This window comes from Salvia miltiorrhiza, chromosome 8 (assembly GCF_028751815.1).
Source record: "Salvia miltiorrhiza cultivar Shanhuang (shh) chromosome 8, IMPLAD_Smil_shh, whole genome shotgun sequence".
Lineage (NCBI taxonomy): Eukaryota > Viridiplantae > Streptophyta > Magnoliopsida > Lamiales > Lamiaceae > Salvia > Salvia miltiorrhiza.
Genome location: NC_080394.1, coordinates 41,249,255 through 41,272,083, shown reverse-complemented (window position 1 = coordinate 41,272,083; position 22,829 = coordinate 41,249,255). Strand labels below are relative to the sequence as shown.

Sequence of the window (22,829 nt, the reverse complement as noted above, 5' to 3'; positions counted from 1 at the left end):
AGCATCATCATCTTGATTTCTAGGCTTTATTTCAGGATCTACCCACTCAAAGAAGCCGCATTGTTTCTGCAACAACAAAGATTGTTGCTTTAAGGAAGAAGAGAGAACAGAAATAAACTCAAAAGCAAAAAAACGTGACAATCACCTCTTTGTTGGAGCATCTGAGGAATCTTCGCCCAGGATTGAAGTGCGTTCGCGACGTTTTCATCTCCACTCGAAGTTTGCACGTACATTCAGGGAGGGAATCAGGTGTAGCCATGGAAGAAGAGGCGCCATAAGATGAAGAAGGCGAGAAATTCATCTGAGTCTTCTGAAACCCTAATCGCTGAAATGGGGAAGTGATTTCTTAATTTCCCCAAATGTAGACTTAAATAGATTGTAGGAAAGAAAAAATGAAGAAAACGACGTAGTTTGATGCCAATGTAGACGACGTCGTTTCTTACTGTCGCCGGCGAAGACATGTCATCTTTCAGGTGACTTAAAGAGTGCCATGTCAGCACTCTAATTGGGGCTTATTCAAAATTGTGGAAAAATTGTTCGAGTGTTTAAGTTCATGGAAAATTTGATAAAAAAAAAATAGTTCATGGAAAGTTTGGAAATCGCACCAAAGTTCATGGTTTTTCACGACATTAACCCTTATTGTTATTATTATTATTATTATTATTATTATTATTATTATTATTATTATTATTATTATTATGGTTCTTGATCTAAAATTTACAATCAAACAACGTCAAATCGACCAACCCATATAACGGTTGTGTGTGCGATCAAAGCGCCAACAATATTATCAGTTACGAATGTATTTTTCATGATCGTGATGTAAAATTTTAAAAGAAAATACTATTAAAAAAATATTCGTTGCTTGTTTTCTGTTTTCATAAGACACTGGAATTTCATGTGTACAATTTGGGATGAGTACGTGGATGTAATAAAAAAAACATTATATTAAAATGAGAAATCAAATATCATAATTATCCAAATGTATCGGATCAACATGTACAAATCTCATATTCAAGTAATTACTATAAAATCACCAAAATTTTGTTGAACAATTTATAAATTGTACAATATAAAATTTTCGATACTCATGTATTATTAATTAATAAATAATTAAATTTTAAATATAAAATTTATTTTAAAATAATATTTATTTTTTGAAAACTAATGTCTTTCCTTTTTTTTTTTTTTTTTTTTTTTTTTTGGTCGGTCAAAGTCATGTTAGATGTTAGTAGTTAGTTCCCCATCCACTCCAAGAACCACCTTATCTCTCCATTCACCAAACTCCAACCTTATATCTCCAATCACCAATTCGTTCCCAAGAGGGATCGAACTAATGTCTTTCCTACATCCCACGAGCGCAAAATTAGTAAACTAAAAAAATGCGAACGTGTGAATAAATGCGATTTAAGGTTGTGAGCAAGTATGGGATTACCTCGTCTCTGGGCTAATAAAATTCAGACAACTCACAATATATAATTTAACGTCAACACATGACCTAACGTGACAACCAGACACATCATTATACACATGCCACTGAAATTGACTTTCACGTTCTACATCTACATCAACACACCCACCTATTTCATTCGCATTTTTCACTTATTCTAATTCATGCTCACAAAAACACAAATTCATTAATAATTAGAAAACAAGAATGCAGCAGTGAGGGACTGCTCTAACTCTCCAATATCTACAAACCAACAAAACTGGCATCAAGCATTACACATACACAACGTAAGCAAACAACAAACAAATGAAAACAACATGACAAAATTAATTATGAACAAAAAATGAATAGCTAACCCTAACGGCCATCAACCGAGGTGAAGGAGTCGGCGAAGCCGGCAGGTCGAGTCGGGATGCTGCCATTGCTATCCTCAAGGTCCATACTGCTATGCTCCTTCCCTTCTGCCTCCTGCCAGCCCTTCACCATCTGGTTGAGGGGAAGGCTGTAGTCGATCCCACAATACTCCTCCGCCTCGTCGTTGAGTGGCCTCCACTTCTCAACGAGGGAGGCCAGCACGTTCACAGCGTGCCCCATATCAGGCCGTTGCCCCGGCTCCCTGGCCGTGCAGTGACCAGCCAGCTCAGCAATGATGGCGATGCTATCCGAGATATCCTCCTTTCCGTCTAGGGCCGGGTCCACCGCCCCCATCACCTTCTCCCTGCTCGATTTTATCTGCCAGAACCACGCCACCAAGTACTGGCTCTCCTCGGGCCTCTCCTCATCCAGTGCCATCATTCCGGTCAGAAGCTCCATCAACACAACTCCAAAGCTGAAGACGTCCGCCTTGGTCGTGATCTTGCCCGTAACTGCACATCAAAATTGAAGTAAAACGCTTCCAAAGAGAAACAACCATTCAAAGCAAGAAACCTTACCGGCATATTCAGGAGCAAGGTACCCGAAAGTCCCAGCAAGGCGGGTGACTACAGACCTCTCCCCATTCCCATCCCCATCCGGGGCGAGCTTCACGAGCCCAAAATCTGAGACCTTCGCACGAAAATCATCACCAAGTAAAATATTAGAAGGCTTAAGGTCTCTGTGAATGAAGCTTTGGTGAGCTAGATTGTGAAGGTATTCCACCCCCCTTGCAACATCAAGGGCAATATTGAGCCTCCTTTTCCAAGAAAGAGGCTCCAAATTCAATTTCTTCCAATGGAAAAGATGACTACTCAGAGCCCCCTCCGACATATACTCATAAACCAGAATCCTCTCATTCCCTTCAACACAGAATCCTAACAGAGAAACCAAATGCCTATGCCGAACTTTGGAGAGCACAGCGATCTCAGACCGGAACTCATCCAACGCCTTGTTGCTGATCACGCCCGCCTCCATCCTCTTCACTGCTATCTTAGTCCCATCATCCAACTCCCCCTTATAAACCACCCCAAACCCGCCACGCCCAAGCTCATTCTCTGGGGCAAAGTTCTTGGTCACATCTCGGAGAACCTGGACCGAGATCACCAAGTTCCCCGCCTCAATCACATGAGACTGGCCGCTGTTCACGCTGGCAGAGCCAGCAGAGGAAGCACTCCTGTTTGTGTTATCCGCGACCACAATCTTGACCATGTTGTCTGAATCAGACGGGCCTCTCGGATGCACCACAAGGGAGGTAGGCACCCTGCCTTTCCTCTTCTTACACAAGTGCATCGAGAGTGGCACAACCAAGCAAATTAGAACCGAAAAACAAGCAACAGGTGCAACAATCACGTAGAGCTTATTTGAACGCTTCCCTGCAGTGGAATCGCGCGTGGTATTGACAGAATCAGACGAGGAAGGCAACCTAGGCGAGGACTGTGAGCCCGGAGATGACGTGCTATTGTTTTGAGATGGATTCAAAAGGGAATTCCCACCTAAAACAAGCTTGACACTTGCACTAAACTTTGGAAGTGGAGGGGAAATATTGTTGTCACTCAAATCCAACACTGCCAAAGACTTCAAACTAGTCCAATTTGATGGAACCAAACCAGAGAGATTGTTAGACTGCAAATATATATGAGTTAAGGAATCAAGATTGGCAATGGAAGGGCTCAATACACCAGAAAGATTAGAATTGGGCAAGTTGAATGTGATGATCTTTCCACTAGGATCACACCCTACTCCCAACCAAGACTGTCTGCACGGATCATTACCCGACCACGAGCCCACGAGCCTAGAAGGGTAATCCACACCATCAAGAAACTCTAACAGAGCCATCACAGAAGGGGCACAGAGATCTCCAGGGTTAGGCAAACAAAATGGATTTGATCCATAAGTAGCATTAGCAGCATTGAATTTAGGCATAGGCCCCATAAAATGATTGTTATTCAAATCAATCCTAACCAGCTTCATTCCAACCAAACTAGCAGGAATCAAGCCAACAAGCTCATTCCCATTGAGGTCAAGATCTTGCAATGAAACCAAATCACCAATGTTGTCTGGAATTCTACCTGTGAAGTGATTCCCATGAAGCCAGAGGCTAGTGAGAGAAGCCATGGTGGCAACGATCTCGATTGAACCAGACATCCCCACAGTTTGCTCATTCAACCAAAGCTCTGCAAGAACAGACCCCTTAAAGCTCGCCGGAATGCTGCCGGAAAGCCGATTTTTCGACAGCCTTAAAACCTGCAGGGACGACATGGTCCCTAGAAACTCCGGCAGCGGTCCGGCCAAATTGCAGCCCATCAATGTGAGATTGGTCAGCTGAGCCGAGCCGCGGAGCGCCTCCGGCAAGGACCAGCCGGTGGTGGCGTTGAGAGGGTTGTAATCCAATGCCATCGCCTCCAAATTCACGAGACCGTCGAAGAAATCAGATGGGATTGTTTCAAAGTTGTTGTTGTCCAGATACGCATACTTCAATTCGGAAAGACCGCTGAAAGACGGCAGCTTTCCGGTAAACTGGTTCCTTTGAAGGCCGATGTTGAACAGTTTAGACAATTGGTTGAAGTTTTCCGGCAAAGGGCCTTTGAGACCTAAACCCCGCACCTGAATCTGAGTCACTCTTCCGTTTTCGCAGAAGACGTGGGGCCAGCTGGGGGGCCCACATGGGTCGCCGCCATTGGCAGGCCATTGCAGAAGCTCCGCATTTTCGAGATTTTTTCTGAACTGATTCAGCACGGCTAAATCGCCCGGGTCCGTCGTAGCGCTGTGAACGACAGCGGCTGAGAAGGTGAAGAGGAAGAAGGCTGCTGCGGCGAGTTTTGTTATCTGGGTAGCAGCCGCCATGGCAGATATTTTGGAGCTAGCAAGCAGCGCACAAGCATTGGGTTATAGTGAGAGCTTTTTCAACATCCCATCTGAAATCTCGCAGAGGGAGTGGGAGAGAGACAGAGAGGGGGTGATAATTGGAGAGAGAGAGAGTGTGTGTTTGCAATTGCAGAGCTCCACTTTCTCATGTGCGGGAATAATAGCAGTAAACATAAAACACCAGAGAATTAATTAAAAAATTGGGGAATGGAGAGACTTTCAAGCCAAGATTGTTGAACGAGAAAGTGGGTCTTTGAAGAGAAATGCAGATCGAGAGAGGAAAAGGATAAATTAAGGAAGAGGAAAAGGAAATGTTGAAATTGCTTTGACAAATGTGACTGTTAAATCATGGAAAATAAGTGGTTACTTTCGGATTTTGGGTGTTGGCTGATTTTGTGCTGGAACGAGGGAGAAGGGTGTTTTTGTCTTTTCGGGTAATATCCACCTAGTCTTTATATAATATAAAACGGGAGTTTTCTTACCTCCAAATTTTCTCTCTTCTCTCACTTCTTCCTTCCAAAATTTCTTTCTATTTTAATTTTATTTAAAAAATCGTTAACTTCGATTCATGAAAAAAATATTCAATTCAATGTTTAATTAAAAATTATAATCTTTAATTAGGATTAATAAATAAATTTGAAGTGAGTCTCTAATATTGAACATCATGCTATTTTTTCATTTTGTTATTAGTTGTTTAATTATAATTATTTTAAATTTAATTTTTTTTAAAATATAGTCGTTTTTAATGCAGTTAAGGAAAAGAAAATTTGTCTTAATTTTAATGTGAATTTGCAAATAAAAAATTAGTTATATATATTAAAATTAGAATTTAAAATATTATATAGATTTATTTAATTATGTATATGATTTATTTATTTATTTATATAAACATATTTATTGTTATATATTCTTTTTATATTATTCGTATTTCTCCTGATGTTTAAATTAGTTTTGGGTTGTTTAAATATAAACTTCAATAATAATGCACTTTGGTTTTTTAAGATCCCAATATTATAGTATTAAATGATGACTATTAATTTTGTTATATTAATAGTTTAGTACATTATTTGCTCAAAATGAGATTGACTGAAATAATTTATTTTATAATCTATAAATTTAATTATATTATTATTATACAATGCTCATTAAGTTGATTTACCGTTATTATACATTATTTTAAATCAAATACTTATATTTAAATTAATACTCCATCCGTCTACGATATCGTTTTCACTTTGTGAATGATACAAGTTATAAAAAGTGGTGAATAATAGTTCATAATAGTGGGTATTGTTGTTAGTGAAGTTTGGGTCTCACTATTGTGTTTCTTTAGGGGTGGGTCACACTATTGTTGTGAGTGGAGTTTGTGAATCTTACTGCTATAAATAAAAGTGAAAATGATATTATGGACATACCAAAATATTAAAAGTGAAATCGATATCGTGGACAGAGTGGTATAATTTTTTCGTTACCAATTAATCTAATTCATAAATAATGACACTTTAGTATTTTTACATAATTTAAAATTTTAAAAAATAAGTAAATATATCGTGGCCCGTGCATCGCACGGGAGGGCGTACTAGTATTAAATATTTTGCAGTTTATCTCAATGTAGTGTTTGCATTTATTTATTTATTTTCTGATAAACAGCTGCAGAATATTTTCTTGGTTTGTTCTGAAAAACCAATGAACTTGGACTTCATATTTATGGATGCAACTCGGAAATAGTTCGTTATTTAACATGAAATTTGTTCTCTTCTGTTAAATTTACTACTTCCAGAATAGTTTGCGCCGATTCAGGGAATGTTTTTTTTTTTCCTTCTGTTTTTTAATAAAAAGTAAGAAATTATTAATCCATTGGTTCACGAAATTGCACAACATTTCAAGAATGAATATTGTGGTGGGTGTTCGACAATTTGTCTAGCTAAAATTTACTGGCAACTCAATTAATCTAGACTGTGATTGAATTTTTTAATGCTAACGTAATTTCAAATGATCTAGTACTTCCTCCATTCCGCGGAGCTTGAGCAATATTTTTTTTCGAGTTGCCCAGTGAACCTTTGGCATTTTTCTAATATGATAAAATCTTTTTTCTTTATTCACTTTTTTTTACTTTTTTACCTTACCACACAGAACACATAAAAATAAATAACTCTTTAAAATTTGTGCCGAAATTTTTTTTCCCTCAAATTTCGCTGGACAGAGGAAGTACGGATGTAAGCGTCAAAGTGTGGGACTAATTCCGGTATGGATGATTGTAATACAATACGCCTTGAGCTTGCAAGATTGAATAATAATTCTCTCTTCACCTTTGGAATATAGTTCAGTTGTATAATTTGATATGATGTGTCAATTCAGTTCCATTATTTATGGATAACGTAGCAGCAGGGGAAAATGAAAAGGAAATGCATTTTTATTTTTTTTAATTGCCGCTTGGAAACAAAACAAGTATGAAAAACAAATTAAAGGATTCATTTTTTTTTTTTGAAAACATTCAAAATCGGCATGTAGTAGCTAGGTCGGATTTTTTCATACCTAGCTACTTGATCATCTCTCCAATTTTTAACAATCTATTGAACCTACGAGATGAAATTTTGGTACCTCTATTAATGAGAAATAAATTTTGCAAATTGCACTATTGAAAAATAATTAATCCATACAAAAAGTGGTGAGATTCATTGTATCAATGAATGTGAGTACGAAAGATAGAACACAACGAATGATAACCCAGTTCGGTTAAACAACCTACGTCTGGGGGGCCTCGTCCAGGGAAAATCATCCACTATATGAAGTTAAGATGTACAAAGGACTTACACAATAAGACACCCTCTTACTTAGCCTCTACATCTTCCCAAAACCTCATCAACGGTGAATAACTGAAAGCTTGACAACGACTAACTTTCTAGGCGCACCTAATCCCTCGAGAAACAAGAACCAACAATAAAGAAGAGTAAATAACTCTTTTACAATGTACGCTCAAGTGTATAACTCACAAACACTCTTCTGCTAGGTAATAAAAGTACTGTATCAATGAAAGTACTACAGACTGTACAAATTTGGGGGGACACCTAGCAGGATCATAATTCTCGACTACATTGCGAGAGATGTTAAGCACGAAATTCCCCAGCCATGATGAACGAAATATGGCCTCCTTTATAGACATCAAGCCTTTAATCTTCTCTTGTAGCCCAAGTTAATCCTTTCTCATTCGTAGAAGGAAATAAGAGTTCTAGCTTGATGAGGACTCTGCTTGGATGATCTTGATATATCTCTAATTGTAATCCATCAGCAAATTGTGCATACTACTGATATAATATGAAATATATCCATAAGAGTCGTGTAAGATACCAACTGGAATATGCTGCTGAAAATCGCGCAGGAAAGTATCAGCCAAAGTACCAGACACTGATTAGTACTTTGTTTGTAATCGTATCTGAACATCCTGAGATACTTAAAGAATTGTCTATACAATGACAATATATATTTGAGTATAACCAATACTCAACAATCTCCCCCTTTGTCATTGATGTAGACAAAACAAGCAGCACAACCCATGAATAAACTGCAGCAAGCAAAAGTATCAGCATCTGTACCATCTCTTCAAAGAACTCTCGGAGATACATCACCAGCGACAGGCACACGAACACGTGGAAATACAGCACCAGCGACATACATATGAATATGAAACGCTCTATCAAAAGGTCTCTTCATTTTCCATATTCTCCCCCTGAATTGAATTAATTTGTGAATGCACCAGCAGCAGCCTCCAATACAATCTCACAAAAAAAAATACCACATGGATTAGTGTCACCAAGATCTAACACCGATAACTTAGGTGACCTGCTCTGATACCAATTGAAATTGTACCTATCCAACAATCAATTGTCTCGGCCACACACAAATAACGTAAGCAGCGATACTCAACGAAAATCAAGCGGAAAGTAAAGAACACAAGACACCAACAATGATTACCCAGTTCGGTGATAACACACCTACGTCTGGGGGGCCACGCCCAGTTCCAACAGTTCACTAGTGAAGATAAGAAATACAAAGGACTTACACGCAAAGACTCGATCTTCCTAGCCTCTATTTCTTCCCAAACCTTCACCTACGTGAACAAAAAGAGAGCAAGATAGAACTTACCCACAGAACGTGATTGCCTCTCAATCCACGTTCAAACCAACATCAAGAAACACTCCAACAGGCTGGAGTTCAGATCACTAAACCAAAGAAGCCTTACGCTTACATAGAAATAAAGAGTAAAACAACAGCACACACTCACAGATTGTATGCTCACTCAAAGGCACGAAAATACTCTCTCAAAGAAGTAGAATATCAGATCAAAACAGCAGCAAAAACGTATCCTCTTCAACACCAATATATGGCCAAACCCTAGAAGATGTTTGGGCTCTTGGAAGTTTGGGTTCTAGGCGATTTGGGCTCTTGGTCGTTCCTCGAAGGGATTACTTGAGGCAGCACTAAATAGGGTTTATAAAAGCCCTAGGAATAAAGACTCCTTAGCAAACTTGAAGGCCCAAGCCTATCTTAAACTAAAAACCCGTAGAGAGAGAAAAACTGCCAGACAAGAGACTGAAGAAGCAACCCAACAAGAGACATTCTGAGAAACAGCAGAAGATACTTCCTTTGTTCTACATAATGACAACAAACCTTAGAGTATATAAATACTCTAACAACTATTAATTTGATAGCCTCGCTTTAAGTTAACAATTGTCAGCATGACTATAAGGTTTTATAATCATTATACATTTTTTTTAGAATTATAATCATTATATTTTATCAAACATATTATGTCATGTAATGTTACATATTTTCTCATATTGATGCTCGTGTATAATATATGATCATTTTACATGAAATGATTTTACCAAGATTTTACTTTGGTTTTATAGTGCCAAAAGTGCCAACGGAAATCCAAAATAAAACCAAGTAAAATGGTCATTTTGGCACTTATGGCACTAATAGTGCCATACGTGCAACATAAACAACAGTAATAGAATCAAGAAATCATAAATGGATCATCTAAATCATAAATGGATAATGTAAACCCTAAATCGAACATCTAAATCCTAAATGGAACATCTAAACCCCATGGGGAAGTGTTTAAAATGGTTCTTTTGGCACTTATGGCACTATTAGTGCCATAAGTGCCAACGGAAATCCAAAATAAAACCAAGTAATAAAATGATGCGTATGACACTTATGGCACTATTAGTGCCATAAGTGTCACACGCGCAGCGGACGCTGGCTTTTTCCCGCGAGCGCGCAACTCACCCATAAGCTTCTAGCGGCCGCGCAATCACCCTAGTAAAAATGGCAAATTGGGCATACCACCTAATTAATGACCATATTTTGATGTTTTAAGATTAAGGGCCAAAAATTGATTTTCAATTTTCATTATGACCATTTGAGTACGTTGTTTGATTGAGATATATGCCGAGTCTATAGAAGTGTTTTTGGATTTAAAGGAGTAATAAATTAGTACTAATATTAATTAGGTATGATTCAGTGTGGGGCCACGCTCATACTATCATGCGCTTCACCTTTATTTCGTATCTTAATTTACATGATCATCCATTATAACGCCATTACTTCAATTTCCTCGCATTCTTGCAGCTAAATTATTTTGCCAATTAGCACTTTATTTTTATTTTTTTGTCCGATTCTTTTGAGAATGTGTTGGAATTGTGTGACCTCATATTGAAAAAGAAAACCTTTAAGCATAAATTTATGATTAATCAATTTGACCCAATTATGCACAATAAAAAAAATGAAAAAAGTGGCTTGAAAGGGTAAGTTTTTCATTCCGAATTGACAACACACGATAAATAGAGCTTTTATTAATATAAAATGGCTGGTCATAAGAATTAGTGTACGTAAAAATCAAGAGTATTGGTACATGTGATGAAAAAGATTTTATTGTTTCTTGAAATTGAAAGGAGGGGAAATCTTGACCATACACGACTGAGTATGTGGAATTTATGACTAAGAAAATTATGACAAATGTTTTCTGCTCACGTTAACAAAATAGACTTATATTAAATCAATATTGGCTGATACGTGGACGGGCTAGTGTACATTCATTTATATGTAATAATGTAAATAGGAATAATGAACTAAAAAAAATGATTACGTTTATACTATACGATGCTGTTACATTTTATTTGATAATGTGATAGATATTAATGCGTCTATCCATAAATAGGTGTTATTTATGTATCTAATTGCAGCTGTTGGAATTTCTGTTACATACTGCAAAATGATTGTCGCAAAATATATACCCCTCAATTTTTTGATAATCTATGACCATTTAATATCCTGTTTTGATTGTAGTCTTCATCTAACTTCATTTGTTATAAAAAATAATAATAAATTATGTAATTATGGATAAATATATAAGCATTTTAAATATAAAGTTAAGTTTTAAAATTTTATTTGAATTCGAATAAGCTCGAATATATATGATCACAAATCTGACCCGGGTATGTACCAGCAAATGACAAAAAAGATAAGAAAATGAAATTATTGTTCAATCTTAGGCATGTAAATGGAATTAATGATTTCCATACGTTACAGCCAGCCATAATTAATGCAATAACTAAAAAGATATTAAGTGAGACGTGACCTTTTTTTTTTTTTTTTTGGAAGGAAAAACCAATCTCATATATTAGTGAATATCATGAGAAACAATGTCCCTAAGCCATTTAGGGAAGTCATTCGTCCAACAAATGGACTCGTTACACGTTCTTGCCTTTTGCGCTAGAAAATGAGCCACAGAATTGGCTTCTCTATACATATGAATTATGATGCACATTCAAAAGGAAATTCTCTCTCGCAGCATGAAGGATCTCCGCCAAGTGTGCAGGGAGGCAATTCTCATCTTCTTTTTCGTTCGCCATAGCTCTCGCCGCCAGAAGCGAATCAGTGAAAATTTCCACTGCCTCAACATTATGCTTCATACACACATAAATTCCCTGAATGACTGCCATAATCTCAGCCTTCATTGCGGTCGACGCCGGCTTCATCCGTTGAGTTCCTGCTGTAGACAATTAAATTTGTCGTCGAATTAAATCGTGCCACGTGTAAATTTATGAATTAAATATTCAATTATATTTTCTATTTTATTAAATGGGATTTTATTCCTAAATTAAATAGATATATAATTAATATTTAACATAAATAAATTAATGGGCTTATGGACACCTAAAGCCCTAAGGCCCATGCATGAAGGCCCAAAGCCCATAAAGCCCACGAAGCCCATCTCTAAAATCTATAAATAGAGGTGTTGGGGTGCTCATTATCACAACGTGAAGGAGTGGAAGATCGAAGGGCACAAAGAATTCTCTCTAGTATCACAAGTAGAAGAGGCGGAGAATTGGAGAGTTCAAGTATTCTTCCAAGCATTCAAGTATCTTGAAGAATTCTATCTAACGTTCAAGTCTCCTTCAAATCTTCAATCGTTTGAGTATTCAAATCTTCAAGTATCCTTCGAATCTTCAAGTATTTGAGCATTCAAATCTTCAAGTATCCTTCAAAATCTTCAAGTATTCAAGTATCTTCAAATCTTCGAGTATTTCTTCAAATGTTCAAGTATTCCTGCGAATCTTTGAAGTGATCTTCAAGTATCCAAAGAAATCAAGTTCAAAAGCTTCAAGGCATTCTTACAAATTCTAAGAATGTTCTCAAATCAAATCAAGTTCAATGTTCAATCCAAAATCATGACTTAAGTCCTTTGGATTGGCGTCATCAAAACAAGTATTTCAAGAACCTTCAAGCTTGTTCAAGAATCAAATGGAAGAGAAGAATCAGAGGATTAACTAGAGATTGCAACCCGCATAAATCTATCTTCAAATCTATCAAATTATCTTTGTAACGCGTTTTTGTATTTTATCAAATTGAAATACAAAATTTGTGTTTACAAATTTTGGCACGCCCGGTGGGACATCTCTACCTCTCATCTCTACTCTTCACCAAAAATCTTGAACAATGTCTATTCAACCAAATGCAACTGCTCAAGCTTCATCTAAAGGTTCTTCGGAAAGCATCGATGTAATTACGCGAAGCAAAGCAAAATTGATGCAAGAGGTGTCCAAGTCGACCTCCCGTCTTCCATCTATTCATGAAGAGGATGACAACTCCAGAAGAAGCTTCATGTTTCCCATGGAAAATTATCAACTCCACGCGGATGTCATGATGACAAACACATCCACTATGGAAGAACAACTCTTAAACCTAACAAAAATGGTCGAATCTCTATCTAAGCATATCCAAGATCAAGATGCCCAGATTGCAAAGCTGAGAGAAGAAAAAGAAGAATCAAGCCACGCAAACAATGATAGGGAAGATGAAGAAGACGAAGAAGATGGAGAGAATAATGATAAAGAAATCTCCAAGGACAAGCAAAACTATGATGAAAGAAAATCTTCAGGAAAGGATACTCCTTTCTCGTCTGGTGGCCTTATCCCAATCGACCAACTCAAGGAGTTCATCGAAGCAACCATGAAGAGTAACAATGCTGGAAACTCAAAGTCATCATTGACCTACTCCAAGCCATATACTCGGCGGATCGACGACTTGAGGATGCCTCTTGGTTATCAGCCCCCCAAATTCCAACAATTTGATGGCCAAGGAAATCCGAGACAACACGTGGCTCATTTCATTGAAACATGCAACAACGCTGGTACTTGTGGAGATCATTTGGTCAAACAGTTTGTTCGCTCATTGAAAGGTAATGCCTTTGACTGGTACACCGACTTAGAATCAAACTCAATTGATAGTTGGGAACAACTGGAGCATGAGTTCCTCAACCGCTTCTATAGCACTAGAAGTACTGTCAGCATGGTGGAGCTCACAAGTTCGCGTCAATTCAAAGAAGAGCCAGTCATTGACTACATCAACCGATGGAGAAACCTTTGTCTCAACTGCAAGGACCGATTGTCTGAATCATCTGCCATCGAAATGTGTATTCAAGGGATGCATTGGGGCTTGCAATACATCTTGCGAGGAATCCAGCCTAGAACATTCGAAGAACTTGCTACAAGAGCTCATGATATGGAGTTGAGCATGATGACAAGCGGGATCGAAGAACCACCCATCCGAGAACCTCGCAAATTCAAGCCAGAATTCAAGAAAGGAAGCAAACCGTCCGATGAAACACCAAAGAAAGAATCCATGGCGATTAAGGCAACTTCGGTGAAATTCTTAAAGAGAGAAGCTGGACAAGAAGGCAACCAGAACTCTTCCCGAGACTTGGGGCAAAGAAGACCTACCTTGAAAGAAATGCAACAAAAACAATATCCATTCTTAGACTCTGATGTTTCAGGAATTTTTGATGACCTGATCAAAGAAAAGCTTATCGAGTTGCCAGAAATGAAGCGACCAAATGAATCAGGGAGGACAGACGATCCAAGTTACTGCAAATACCATCGTCTGGTTGGGCACCCCATACATGATTGCTTCATCTTCAAAGACAGGGTCATGCGGTTAGCTCGAGAAGGGAAAATATCTCTTGAAGAAGACGCTACTGCTGTAAATATGGTCTCCACAGACTTGAATGACATAATAGAAGGTATTGGAGCTCTGTATGACACATCCAATCAAGTAGATGAAGAACCTGAGCTAAATATGGATGAAGACGATGATGCATTGGCAATCACATTCTCCAATGAAGACTTGCAGCTTGGATTTAAATCTCATAACAGACCATTGTTCGTGAGTTGTTATACACATGAGCAGAAGGTCAATCGAATTCTCATCGATGGAGGCTCGGCGGTCAATATTTTGCCACTAAGGACTTTGAAGCAATTGGGAATCCAAGTAGATGAGCTGTCAAAAAGTCGATTGATGATCCAAGGTTTCAATCATGAAGGGCAAAGAGCTCTTGGAACTATAAGGTTGCGATTGCTGATGCAGGATATGGATTCGACAGCGTTGCTTCATGTTATCGATGCCAAGACGTCCTATAATATGCTTCTGGGTCGACCATGGCTTCATGAAAATGGTGTTGAACCATCTACATTGCACCAATGTTTCAAGTACTATCAAAATGGCGCCATAAGAAAAGTGGTTGGTGATCAAAAGACGTTTACGGAAGCAGAATCACATTTTGCTGATGCTAAGTTCTATTTGGAAAGAACCAAAGTCTCAATGGTGAAAGATGATACATCACATGACGAGTTGAGATCTTGCCAGGAGAAAAAGAAGAAAGAATCTTTTCTGAAGATGGAAGGATTCACCATGCCTTTAACGAAGATTGATGCTAAGAAGCCAATTCTCCAACCATTTGAAGGGTTTGTCCGACCAAAGCGAAGTGGCGTCACAGATCATGAAGATCTCTCAAACAAAGAACTCTCAAAGCACTTTGGTCCGAAGGCATATAAACTCCTCGTGAATGCTGGATACAATCCTCAAGAAAGCTCTATGTCAAAGTCTCATTTGGAAAAGACTGATAACGCGGGCCAAAACTCCAAAGCAGGTTTGGGATATACAGCGCAGAGTCCCGTTCGTATCGCCATCAAAAGAGCTGCCACTAACTATGTTAGCACCCAACAAACCCTGGAATCGTCAAACATTCAAAGGGTTTCTGTTTTCAGAATGATGGGTAGAAGAGAAGCTCAACGAGTATCTGTCTTTAAAAGACTTGGCAAAGGCAAATCATGGAAACGAAGCAAGACAAAATGGAGTGATGAACTACACATAACAGAGAAATGGAGAAGTTTGATCCCTCCTCGAATGAAAAGATACACCACTTTGCTTATGCCATGTGGGAAAGAAATGAAAGCTCAAATGAAGACCACCATCTTCACACGAGATGCCATAGATGAAGAAGATAGAGAAAGTGTGGCTTCCTCTTACTACACTACTAATAGTGCTAGTAATCCAGTTCCTCATACTACTCAAAGTCAAGAGCCCCGTGAAATTGCAAGTCTCGTTAGAAGTGGCGTTATCACAACAAGCGTTGCAGAGAATATATCCTTCATACGCCAGAGAAATGAAAGCATAAAGACGTGTTTTGATTGCAAAGATCCTCGCCAAAAAGATGAAGACGCTGTTACAGCAAACCATATCACCTCCTGCGAGAAAATGGTCGTTGGAGAAGAGAATTCGCACTTGAGCCCCAAAGAACTGGAAACTCTGGATGAAGAGAGACTAGAAGTCCAGCAAAATTGGAATACTATCAAACTCTTCCTTCAAGATCCTTCAACAAAGCAGTGCGAGCGCCCTCTTTTCAAATTGGAGACATGGCCCTCGCTGCAAGGAGGCCAATTGTTACCACTCTCAAAGGAAAGTTCTTGAAGTACTACTATCCTTGAAGGGTGGTAGAGGTTGAAGCATGTACATATGTATATAGTTCCAAAAAAAAAAAAAAAAAAAAAGCCAAAAAGAAATGGAAAGCATAAAAAGCCAAAAAAAATAGAAAAGCAGAAAAGCCAAAAAATGAGTCAGATGAAGAAAAGCAACAAAATGGAGTGTATGAAGACAGCTCCTTGACGCACGAGCCTAAAATGCATGTTACTCCTGGCCCGCATGAGTATAAACTGTGCACGGCACCCAATCTCAAACACCTGTTGATCCTATGAACTACGTTTTGACTTGATCCCTTTCAAAAGGGTACGTAGGCAGCTTAGATAATTTCTAGGTTCAGTCATAAGTTGTGTTTGACTCTTTTCAATTTATATCATCAAAGTTATGATTTAAGTTGATTATGTGAAGCCGAATATGTCTCAAATTGGAAAGAAAATCAAGCCATCAAAAGAAGCACAAGCATTTGGAGAAGATGTCAAAATATCCATCACAAACCAAATAAGAATCATCAAGAGAGAAATGATAGAAACTGCGGTTTGCACCAATACTAAGCAAATAGGTCTTGACCCTCCAAAGTTCTCTAAGCAGAGATCAAAAGTGACTCTGAAGTCTTCAAAATTCCGCAGCATTTCCTCATCAACATGTGCAACTTTATGTTTGTCAAACTCTCTTTTGAATTCTTGGATTGCACCTCAGACGGTATGAAATGAGGCACTATCTTGCTTGAAGGACGACAACATCTTCGTCTCCCAACAGCTCTATCATAGCAAGCTCTTCCTTGATCAAAGCAATTCAGATGATGGCTTCATTCTCCTTGGCTTAAGCATCAAGAAAAGAAGACTCAATCTTCTCGAGTCGCTGTGCAGAATTCTCCCAACTTTGTGAGATGCCAAACACAACAACCTCACTCAAACCAGACTCGAACAATCCCAGGTCCGAGCGCACCCAAGACCTGTCAAAGAATTGAGTCATCTGGCGTTGAGGTCAGCTATGCATCGCCAACTTCACTTATCCCCAAGCTAAAGTTGAAACTATTCGTGGAGTGGAAATACACGTTCACACCTTTAAATCATCTAGCCTGCTCAAATGCGCGCAAAGAGAAGATGTAACCAGCAATCTTCAAAGGTTGGACTCACAATGGCCTAGATCCGAGCGCACCCGAAATCTGAGTAAAAGCCAATTGAGCCACCTGAAGTGCAAAGTAAACATCACTCAAATAAGGTCTTAGATGGACTGCTGCCAGATTTTTGGATGAACTCTCTGAGGATGGTCTTTAGTCGGGCTGATGGAGATGTCAAGACTGAAAGAAAAATAACAATAGATTCCGAACTTGGCAAATACTCAAAGCATCTTCTTTGGGGCAAAATCCGCCATGAAGTTGATTAATGAGACTACGCTAGTCTTAAACATAGCCTCCCAAGATTGTCATCACCAAACTCCCATCGTTGTTAACTGCAAGGAAAACACAAGATATGGTAAAATAAGATATGGTCAAATCAAAAAAGGAGTCAACTTAAGTTCCCGTTGGATCATTGTTTTCGACTGAACAATGCATATGCCTAAGAGAGGATTAAGAAGTATCACGGGCCTGATTGTTTTGGGCCCTCATTAATTGGAAATGGGCTGAGATAGGGAAAGAATCCAATTACCTCCCCTAGAAATGGATCTAACACCCAATCTCTCAATACTCGTCTCCTCCCTCTCGGTGGACATACAGAACGCATAGATGCAAATACCGCCGCCGCCGTTGTTTCAAAATTGGCGAGAACCGCCATGGACGAGGCCGCCTTCTCCCTCCGGTCACGGTCATCTGTTCCATCCCTCTCTCTAAAATCCTGCTGTTGCTGCCGCATTCAAGATCAGCAAGGGCGGCACTTCAAATCATTGCTGCTGAATCATGGAACCCATTCGCCAGTGTTGTTGCTCTGAAATTGGTGAAGCCGATGTTTCGAATCTCCATGAATAGATGGCCACCGCCTTCTCTTTCTCTCGCACATAGATAAAAATTGTGTCCAAATTTGAAGCAGAGCTTGACAAAATTGGTTGTGGCTGCACTCGACGCCGCCGTGGCTCGTGAAGACCCGTTCTGCCTCAAAGCCTTTCCGATGACAAGCGCTCCCCACTTCTCACAAATACTACTGTCGGCTGCCGAAACTTCTGCTTCAATGCGAAATGAAACTCGATGAAATCAGCTGCCTCTGAATTAAAGGCGTTGCTCGTGAACACTCGTTCCGCCTTAGAAAATAACGTCATCGCGTCCAAGCCCGACCCCAACAACTCCAATCCCTTCGCCAGCAGCTGCTACGCCGGCTAAGAAGAAGCCGAAGTCTACTGCAAAGCCGAAGCCAGATACCGCCATCGCGCTCCAAGCCGGTTCCAACAGCTGCTCTACCGCCCTCTGCCGGAACTTGTCGTAATCAATACTGCAGAAGCCATGGAAAAAGAGATAGCAACAGCCTCCTCATAACTTCATTCTCCTTCGTTCCATCTCTCCAATTACAATAAGTGGCAGCTAACTGGAATTCTTTGAAAACTGAACTGAAATGTACCAAGCTAAATGCATTTGTTCAAGTTGAGATCAAAACCAAGTCATTTTGAGAACGGTGAAAGAAACAAGTAGACGAGCATGAACAAGCAAGATGTCTAAGAAGTAATATTATAAAGAGAAAGCATAAGAGCTCGCTGCTAAGTTTGAGGAAACTCAAAAAAAAAAAAAAAGGTGGTGCCAAAATGAAAGGTGCTTTAACTGACTACATCTAAGCATGGGGCAGTACACAACATACCTTTGCTAAAGTTAGTCGAGGACAGCAACGACACGAAGGGAACGAAACTATGGCGCTGTCAAATTCCTTGCCGGAGCTCTACTACAACCAAGCAATCCCCTACAACGCATTCCTCTCGGCTCATAGGAGAATGGAGCATTCCGACGCCGCCATAGCCGTCAAAATTCGCTCCGACTTTCTGCAAAAATCTTCGTCGGAGCTCCGCTGCACTCAATGGAGAGAGAAGTAAGATACAATGGAAGAAACGTGACAAGAAAGAAAGAAGATGACGAGCCGACCACCTTCAACCCTCCGTCGGCACTCCGCGAGAACTAGAAGCAAGCCGAGCTTTGTTTTGAGAACTATAGCTATAGCTATCAAAAGATACTACAGCTATCAAATGAAAACTCCTAGAACAGGCTACTGTAGGCAGCCGAGAAAGAGGAAGCTGCGTTTGTTTTGAGATGCAATACATAGGGAGGGTTTACTCTATTTATAGAGGAGAAAAAGGAAGAAGCAGAAGCAAAACCAGAAGAAAAGAAAGAAATAAAAAAGGAAGAAGAAGAGATTCCCTAGCCACCAATGTGTACGAGAACAGAGTGCAGCTCCAGCTATTTTTTTTTAGTTTTCAGCAGGCGACAGCTCGTCAAAACAAAAGTATCGATCAGTTTTGAAAAGTAAAGATAATGCATTTAATGCATGTTCTGGTATAGCTGTAGATAAAGTCTAAAGTGTATAGCTGTTGTGGTTTTAAAAAGATAGCATAATCATAGGGGCTGCCTTCTATTCTCTTTGGAACAAAACTCATGTGATTTGAAGATAAATTGGGCCGAGCAAATAAGTGAATTTGGTCAAGCCTTTTAAGTGGGAATTGGGCTTGTAGTTGATATCTTCAAATTAGACATTTGATGTCTTTGGTTAAGCAAATGGCTTGGATTAGAGTTTGCAGCTAATACTTTCTATCAACGTATAGAAAATAGCTCCAAATGATTGAACCACAAATAGGTTAATCATTATGGGATGCTAAAGCAAAGTTAAAAAAAAAAAAAAAAAAAAGAGCAAATTCAAAATCCAAATAAAGAACTCCTAAATACGAGTATAAACTATTTACAAAATTCAAAGAAATTCAAGAACTCCTAAATACGAGTATAAACTATTTATAAATCCAAAGAAATTCAAGAACTCCTAAATACGAGTATAAACTATTTACAAAATTCAAAGAAATTCAAGAACTCCTAAATACGAGTATAAACTATTTATAAATCCAAAGAAATTCAAGAACTCCTAAATACGAGCATAAACTATTTACAAAATTCAAAGAAATTCAAGAACTCCTAAATACGAGTATAAACTATTTATAAATCCAAAGAAATTCAAGAACTCCTAAATACGAGTATAAACTATTTATAAATCCAAAGAAATTCAAGAACTCCTAAATACGAGTATAAACTATTTAAAATTCCAAAATCAAATGAAGAACTCCTAAATACGAGTATAAACTATTTATAAATCCAAAGAAATTCAAGAACTCCTAAATATGAGTATAAACTATTTATAAATTCAAATTCAAGTCAAGAACTCCTCGATAAGAGTTTAAATTATCAAAAAATAAATTTCGAGACTCGTCTATTACCGAAGGCATTTCGTCCATAAAACAAGTCTCGATGGGGCAATTTGTAGACAATTAAATTTGTCGTCGAATTAAATCGTGCCACGTGTAAATTTATGAATTAAATATTCAATTATATTTTCTATTTTATTAAATGGGATTTTATTCCTAAATTAAATAGATATATAATTAATATTTAACATAAATAAATTAATGGGCTTATGGACACCTAAAGCCCTAAGGCCCATGCATGAAGGCCCAAAGCCCATAAAGCCCACGAAGCCCATCTCTAAAATCTATAAATAGAGGTGTTGGGGTGCTCATTATCACAACGTGAAGGAGTGGAAGATCGAAGGGCACAAAGAATTCTCTCTAGTATCACAAGTAGAAGAGGCGGAGAATTGGAGAGTTCAAGTATTCTTCCAAGCATTCAAGTATCTTGAAGAATTCTATCTAACGTTCAAGTCTCCTTCAAATCTTCAATCGTTTGAGTATTCAAATCTTCAAGTATCCTTCGAATCTTCAAGTATTTGAGCATTCAAATCTTCAAGTATCCTTCAAAATCTTCAAGTATTCAAGTATCTTCAAATCTTCGAGTATTTCTTCAAATGTTCAAGTATTCCTGCGAATCTTTGAAGTGATCTTCAAGTATCCAAAGAAATCAAGTTCAAAAGCTTCAAGGCATTCTTACAAATTCTAAGAATGTTCTCAAATCAAATCAAGTTCAATGTTCAATCCAAAATCATGACTTAAGTCCTTTGGATTGGCGTCATCAAAACAAGTATTTCAAGAACCTTCAAGCTTGTTCAAGAATCAAATGGAAGAGAAGAATCAGAGGATTAACTAGAGATTGCAACCCGCATAAATCTATCTTCAAATCTATCAAATTATCTTTGTAACGCGTTTTTGTATTTTATCAAATTGAAATACAAAAATTTGTGTTTACACCTGCCACCACCAGAGAACCATTCGAGTCTCTGCAAACAAAACCCACTCCAAACTCGCCCTTCGCCGGATCAAACAGCACATCAACGTCCATGCGGAAAATCCTAAAAGCTGGTCTTTCCCATTTCTTTTTTCCCAACTTCACTCCCAACCATCCATCTTTGCAACGCGTTGCACAAGCATCTGCAAAAGTTTCCAGCAGCGCTCTACTCATGTTTTCATTTGGCGTTTCATATTCCTCTTTCTGCCCATGCTTCATTTTGCAAACGTAATCCCATGTTTGCCATAATAAAACACACCAGATCTCGTACTCCTCTCATGTGTATTCTCTTCCAATCATCTCTGCAATATCAATCATCTCCATTCCCTCCACTCTCCTCAGACTTTTCCAGAACATCGAATTCTTCCACACTTTTCGAACCATCGGGCAGAAAATAGTAGCGTGAGCTGTTGTACCCCATCTGTCATGGCAATGCTCACATATCCCATCCACCGGAACATGATGGAGCTTAAGGTTCACAGCTGCTGGAATGATATTTTTAATCACACGCCAAATAAAAATGTGCACCTTCGGTGGAATTGAAGCACTCCAAACCAATCTGCTCCAAAGTTTCCTGTCTTCTCTGCATTGATGAGGGTGTTCATCATAGAGGAAGTACGGATGAGGGTGTTAACACATAAAAATAAATAACTCTTTAAAATTTGTGCAGAAATTTTTTTTTCTCAAATTTCGCTGGACAGAGGAAGTACGGATGTAAGCGTCAAAGTGTGGGACTAATTCCGGTATGGATGATTGTAATACAATACGCCTTGAGCTTGCAAGATTGAATAATAATTCTCTCTTCACCTTTGGAATATAGTTCAGTTGTATAATTTGATATGATGTGTCAATTCAGTTCCATTATTTATGGATAACGTAGCAGCAGGGGAAAATGAAAAGGAAATGCATTTTTATTTTTTTTAATTGCCGCTTGGAAACAAAACAAGTATGAAAAACAAATTAAAGGATTCATTTTTTTTTTTGAAAACATTCAAAATCGGCATGTAGTAGTTAGGTCGGATTTTTTCATACCTAGCTACTTGATCATCTCTCCACTTTTTAACAATCTATTGAACCTACGAGATGAAATTTTGGTACCACTATTAATGAGAAATAAATTTTGCAAATTGCACTATTAATTTGATAGCCTCGCTTTAAGTTAACAATTGTCAGCATGACTATAAGGTTTTATAATCATTATACATTTTTTTTAGAATTATAATCATTATATTTTATCAAACATATTATGTCATGTAATGTTATATATTTTCTCATATTGATGCTCGTGTATGATATATGATCATTTTACATGAAATGAACTGATCCATACCAATACTTGATTTATTATTGAATACAATACTTACAAATAGGGGTGTAATCGAACCGAGCTGAACCGAATAGTGGTGTGCTCAAGTTTGATTT

The 22,829-nt window shown here is 38.3% G+C and overlaps 2 protein-coding genes across 2 annotated transcripts; both read right to left on the bottom strand.

Moving 5' to 3' along the window:
• Positions 1 to 1,615: 1,615 nt before the first annotated feature.
• On the bottom strand, positions 1,616 to 5,160 carry LOC130997075 (receptor protein kinase TMK1-like). Its single transcript, XM_057922347.1, has 2 exons — positions 2,383 to 5,160; positions 1,616 to 2,316 (listed from the first exon to the last, which is right to left on the bottom strand). Exons 1-2 carry the CDS (start codon positions 4,706 to 4,708, stop codon positions 1,808 to 1,810), a joined length of 2,835 nt encoding a protein of 944 aa, XP_057778330.1. The 5' UTR covers positions 4,709 to 5,160; the 3' UTR covers positions 1,616 to 1,807.
• A 6,273-nt stretch (positions 5,161 to 11,433) lies between these two features.
• On the bottom strand, positions 11,434 to 22,298 carry LOC130997073 (uncharacterized). Its single transcript, XM_057922346.1, has 2 exons — positions 21,371 to 22,298; positions 11,434 to 11,783 (listed from the first exon to the last, which is right to left on the bottom strand). Exons 1-2 carry the CDS (start codon positions 21,624 to 21,626, stop codon positions 11,536 to 11,538), a joined length of 504 nt encoding a protein of 167 aa, XP_057778329.1. The 5' UTR covers positions 21,627 to 22,298; the 3' UTR covers positions 11,434 to 11,535.
• Between the last annotated feature and the right edge of the window lie 531 nt (positions 22,299 to 22,829).

Coding starts and splice junctions, on each gene's coding strand:
- LOC130997075 (XM_057922347.1), bottom strand. CDS start 4,708: ATGGCGGCTGCTACCCAGATAACAAAACTCGCCGCAGCAGCCTTCTTC. Junction 2,317..2,382: donor CCTTGCTCCTGAATATGCCG/GTAAGGTTTCTT, acceptor TTTGATGTGCAG/TTACGGGCAAGATCACGACC.
- LOC130997073 (XM_057922346.1), bottom strand. CDS start 21,626: ATGAAGCATGGGCAGAAAGAGGAATATGAAACGCCAAATGAAAACATG. Junction 11,784..21,370: donor TGGTTCTCTGGTGGTGGCAG/GTGTAAACACAA, acceptor TGTCTACAGCAG/GAACTCAACGGATGAAGCCG.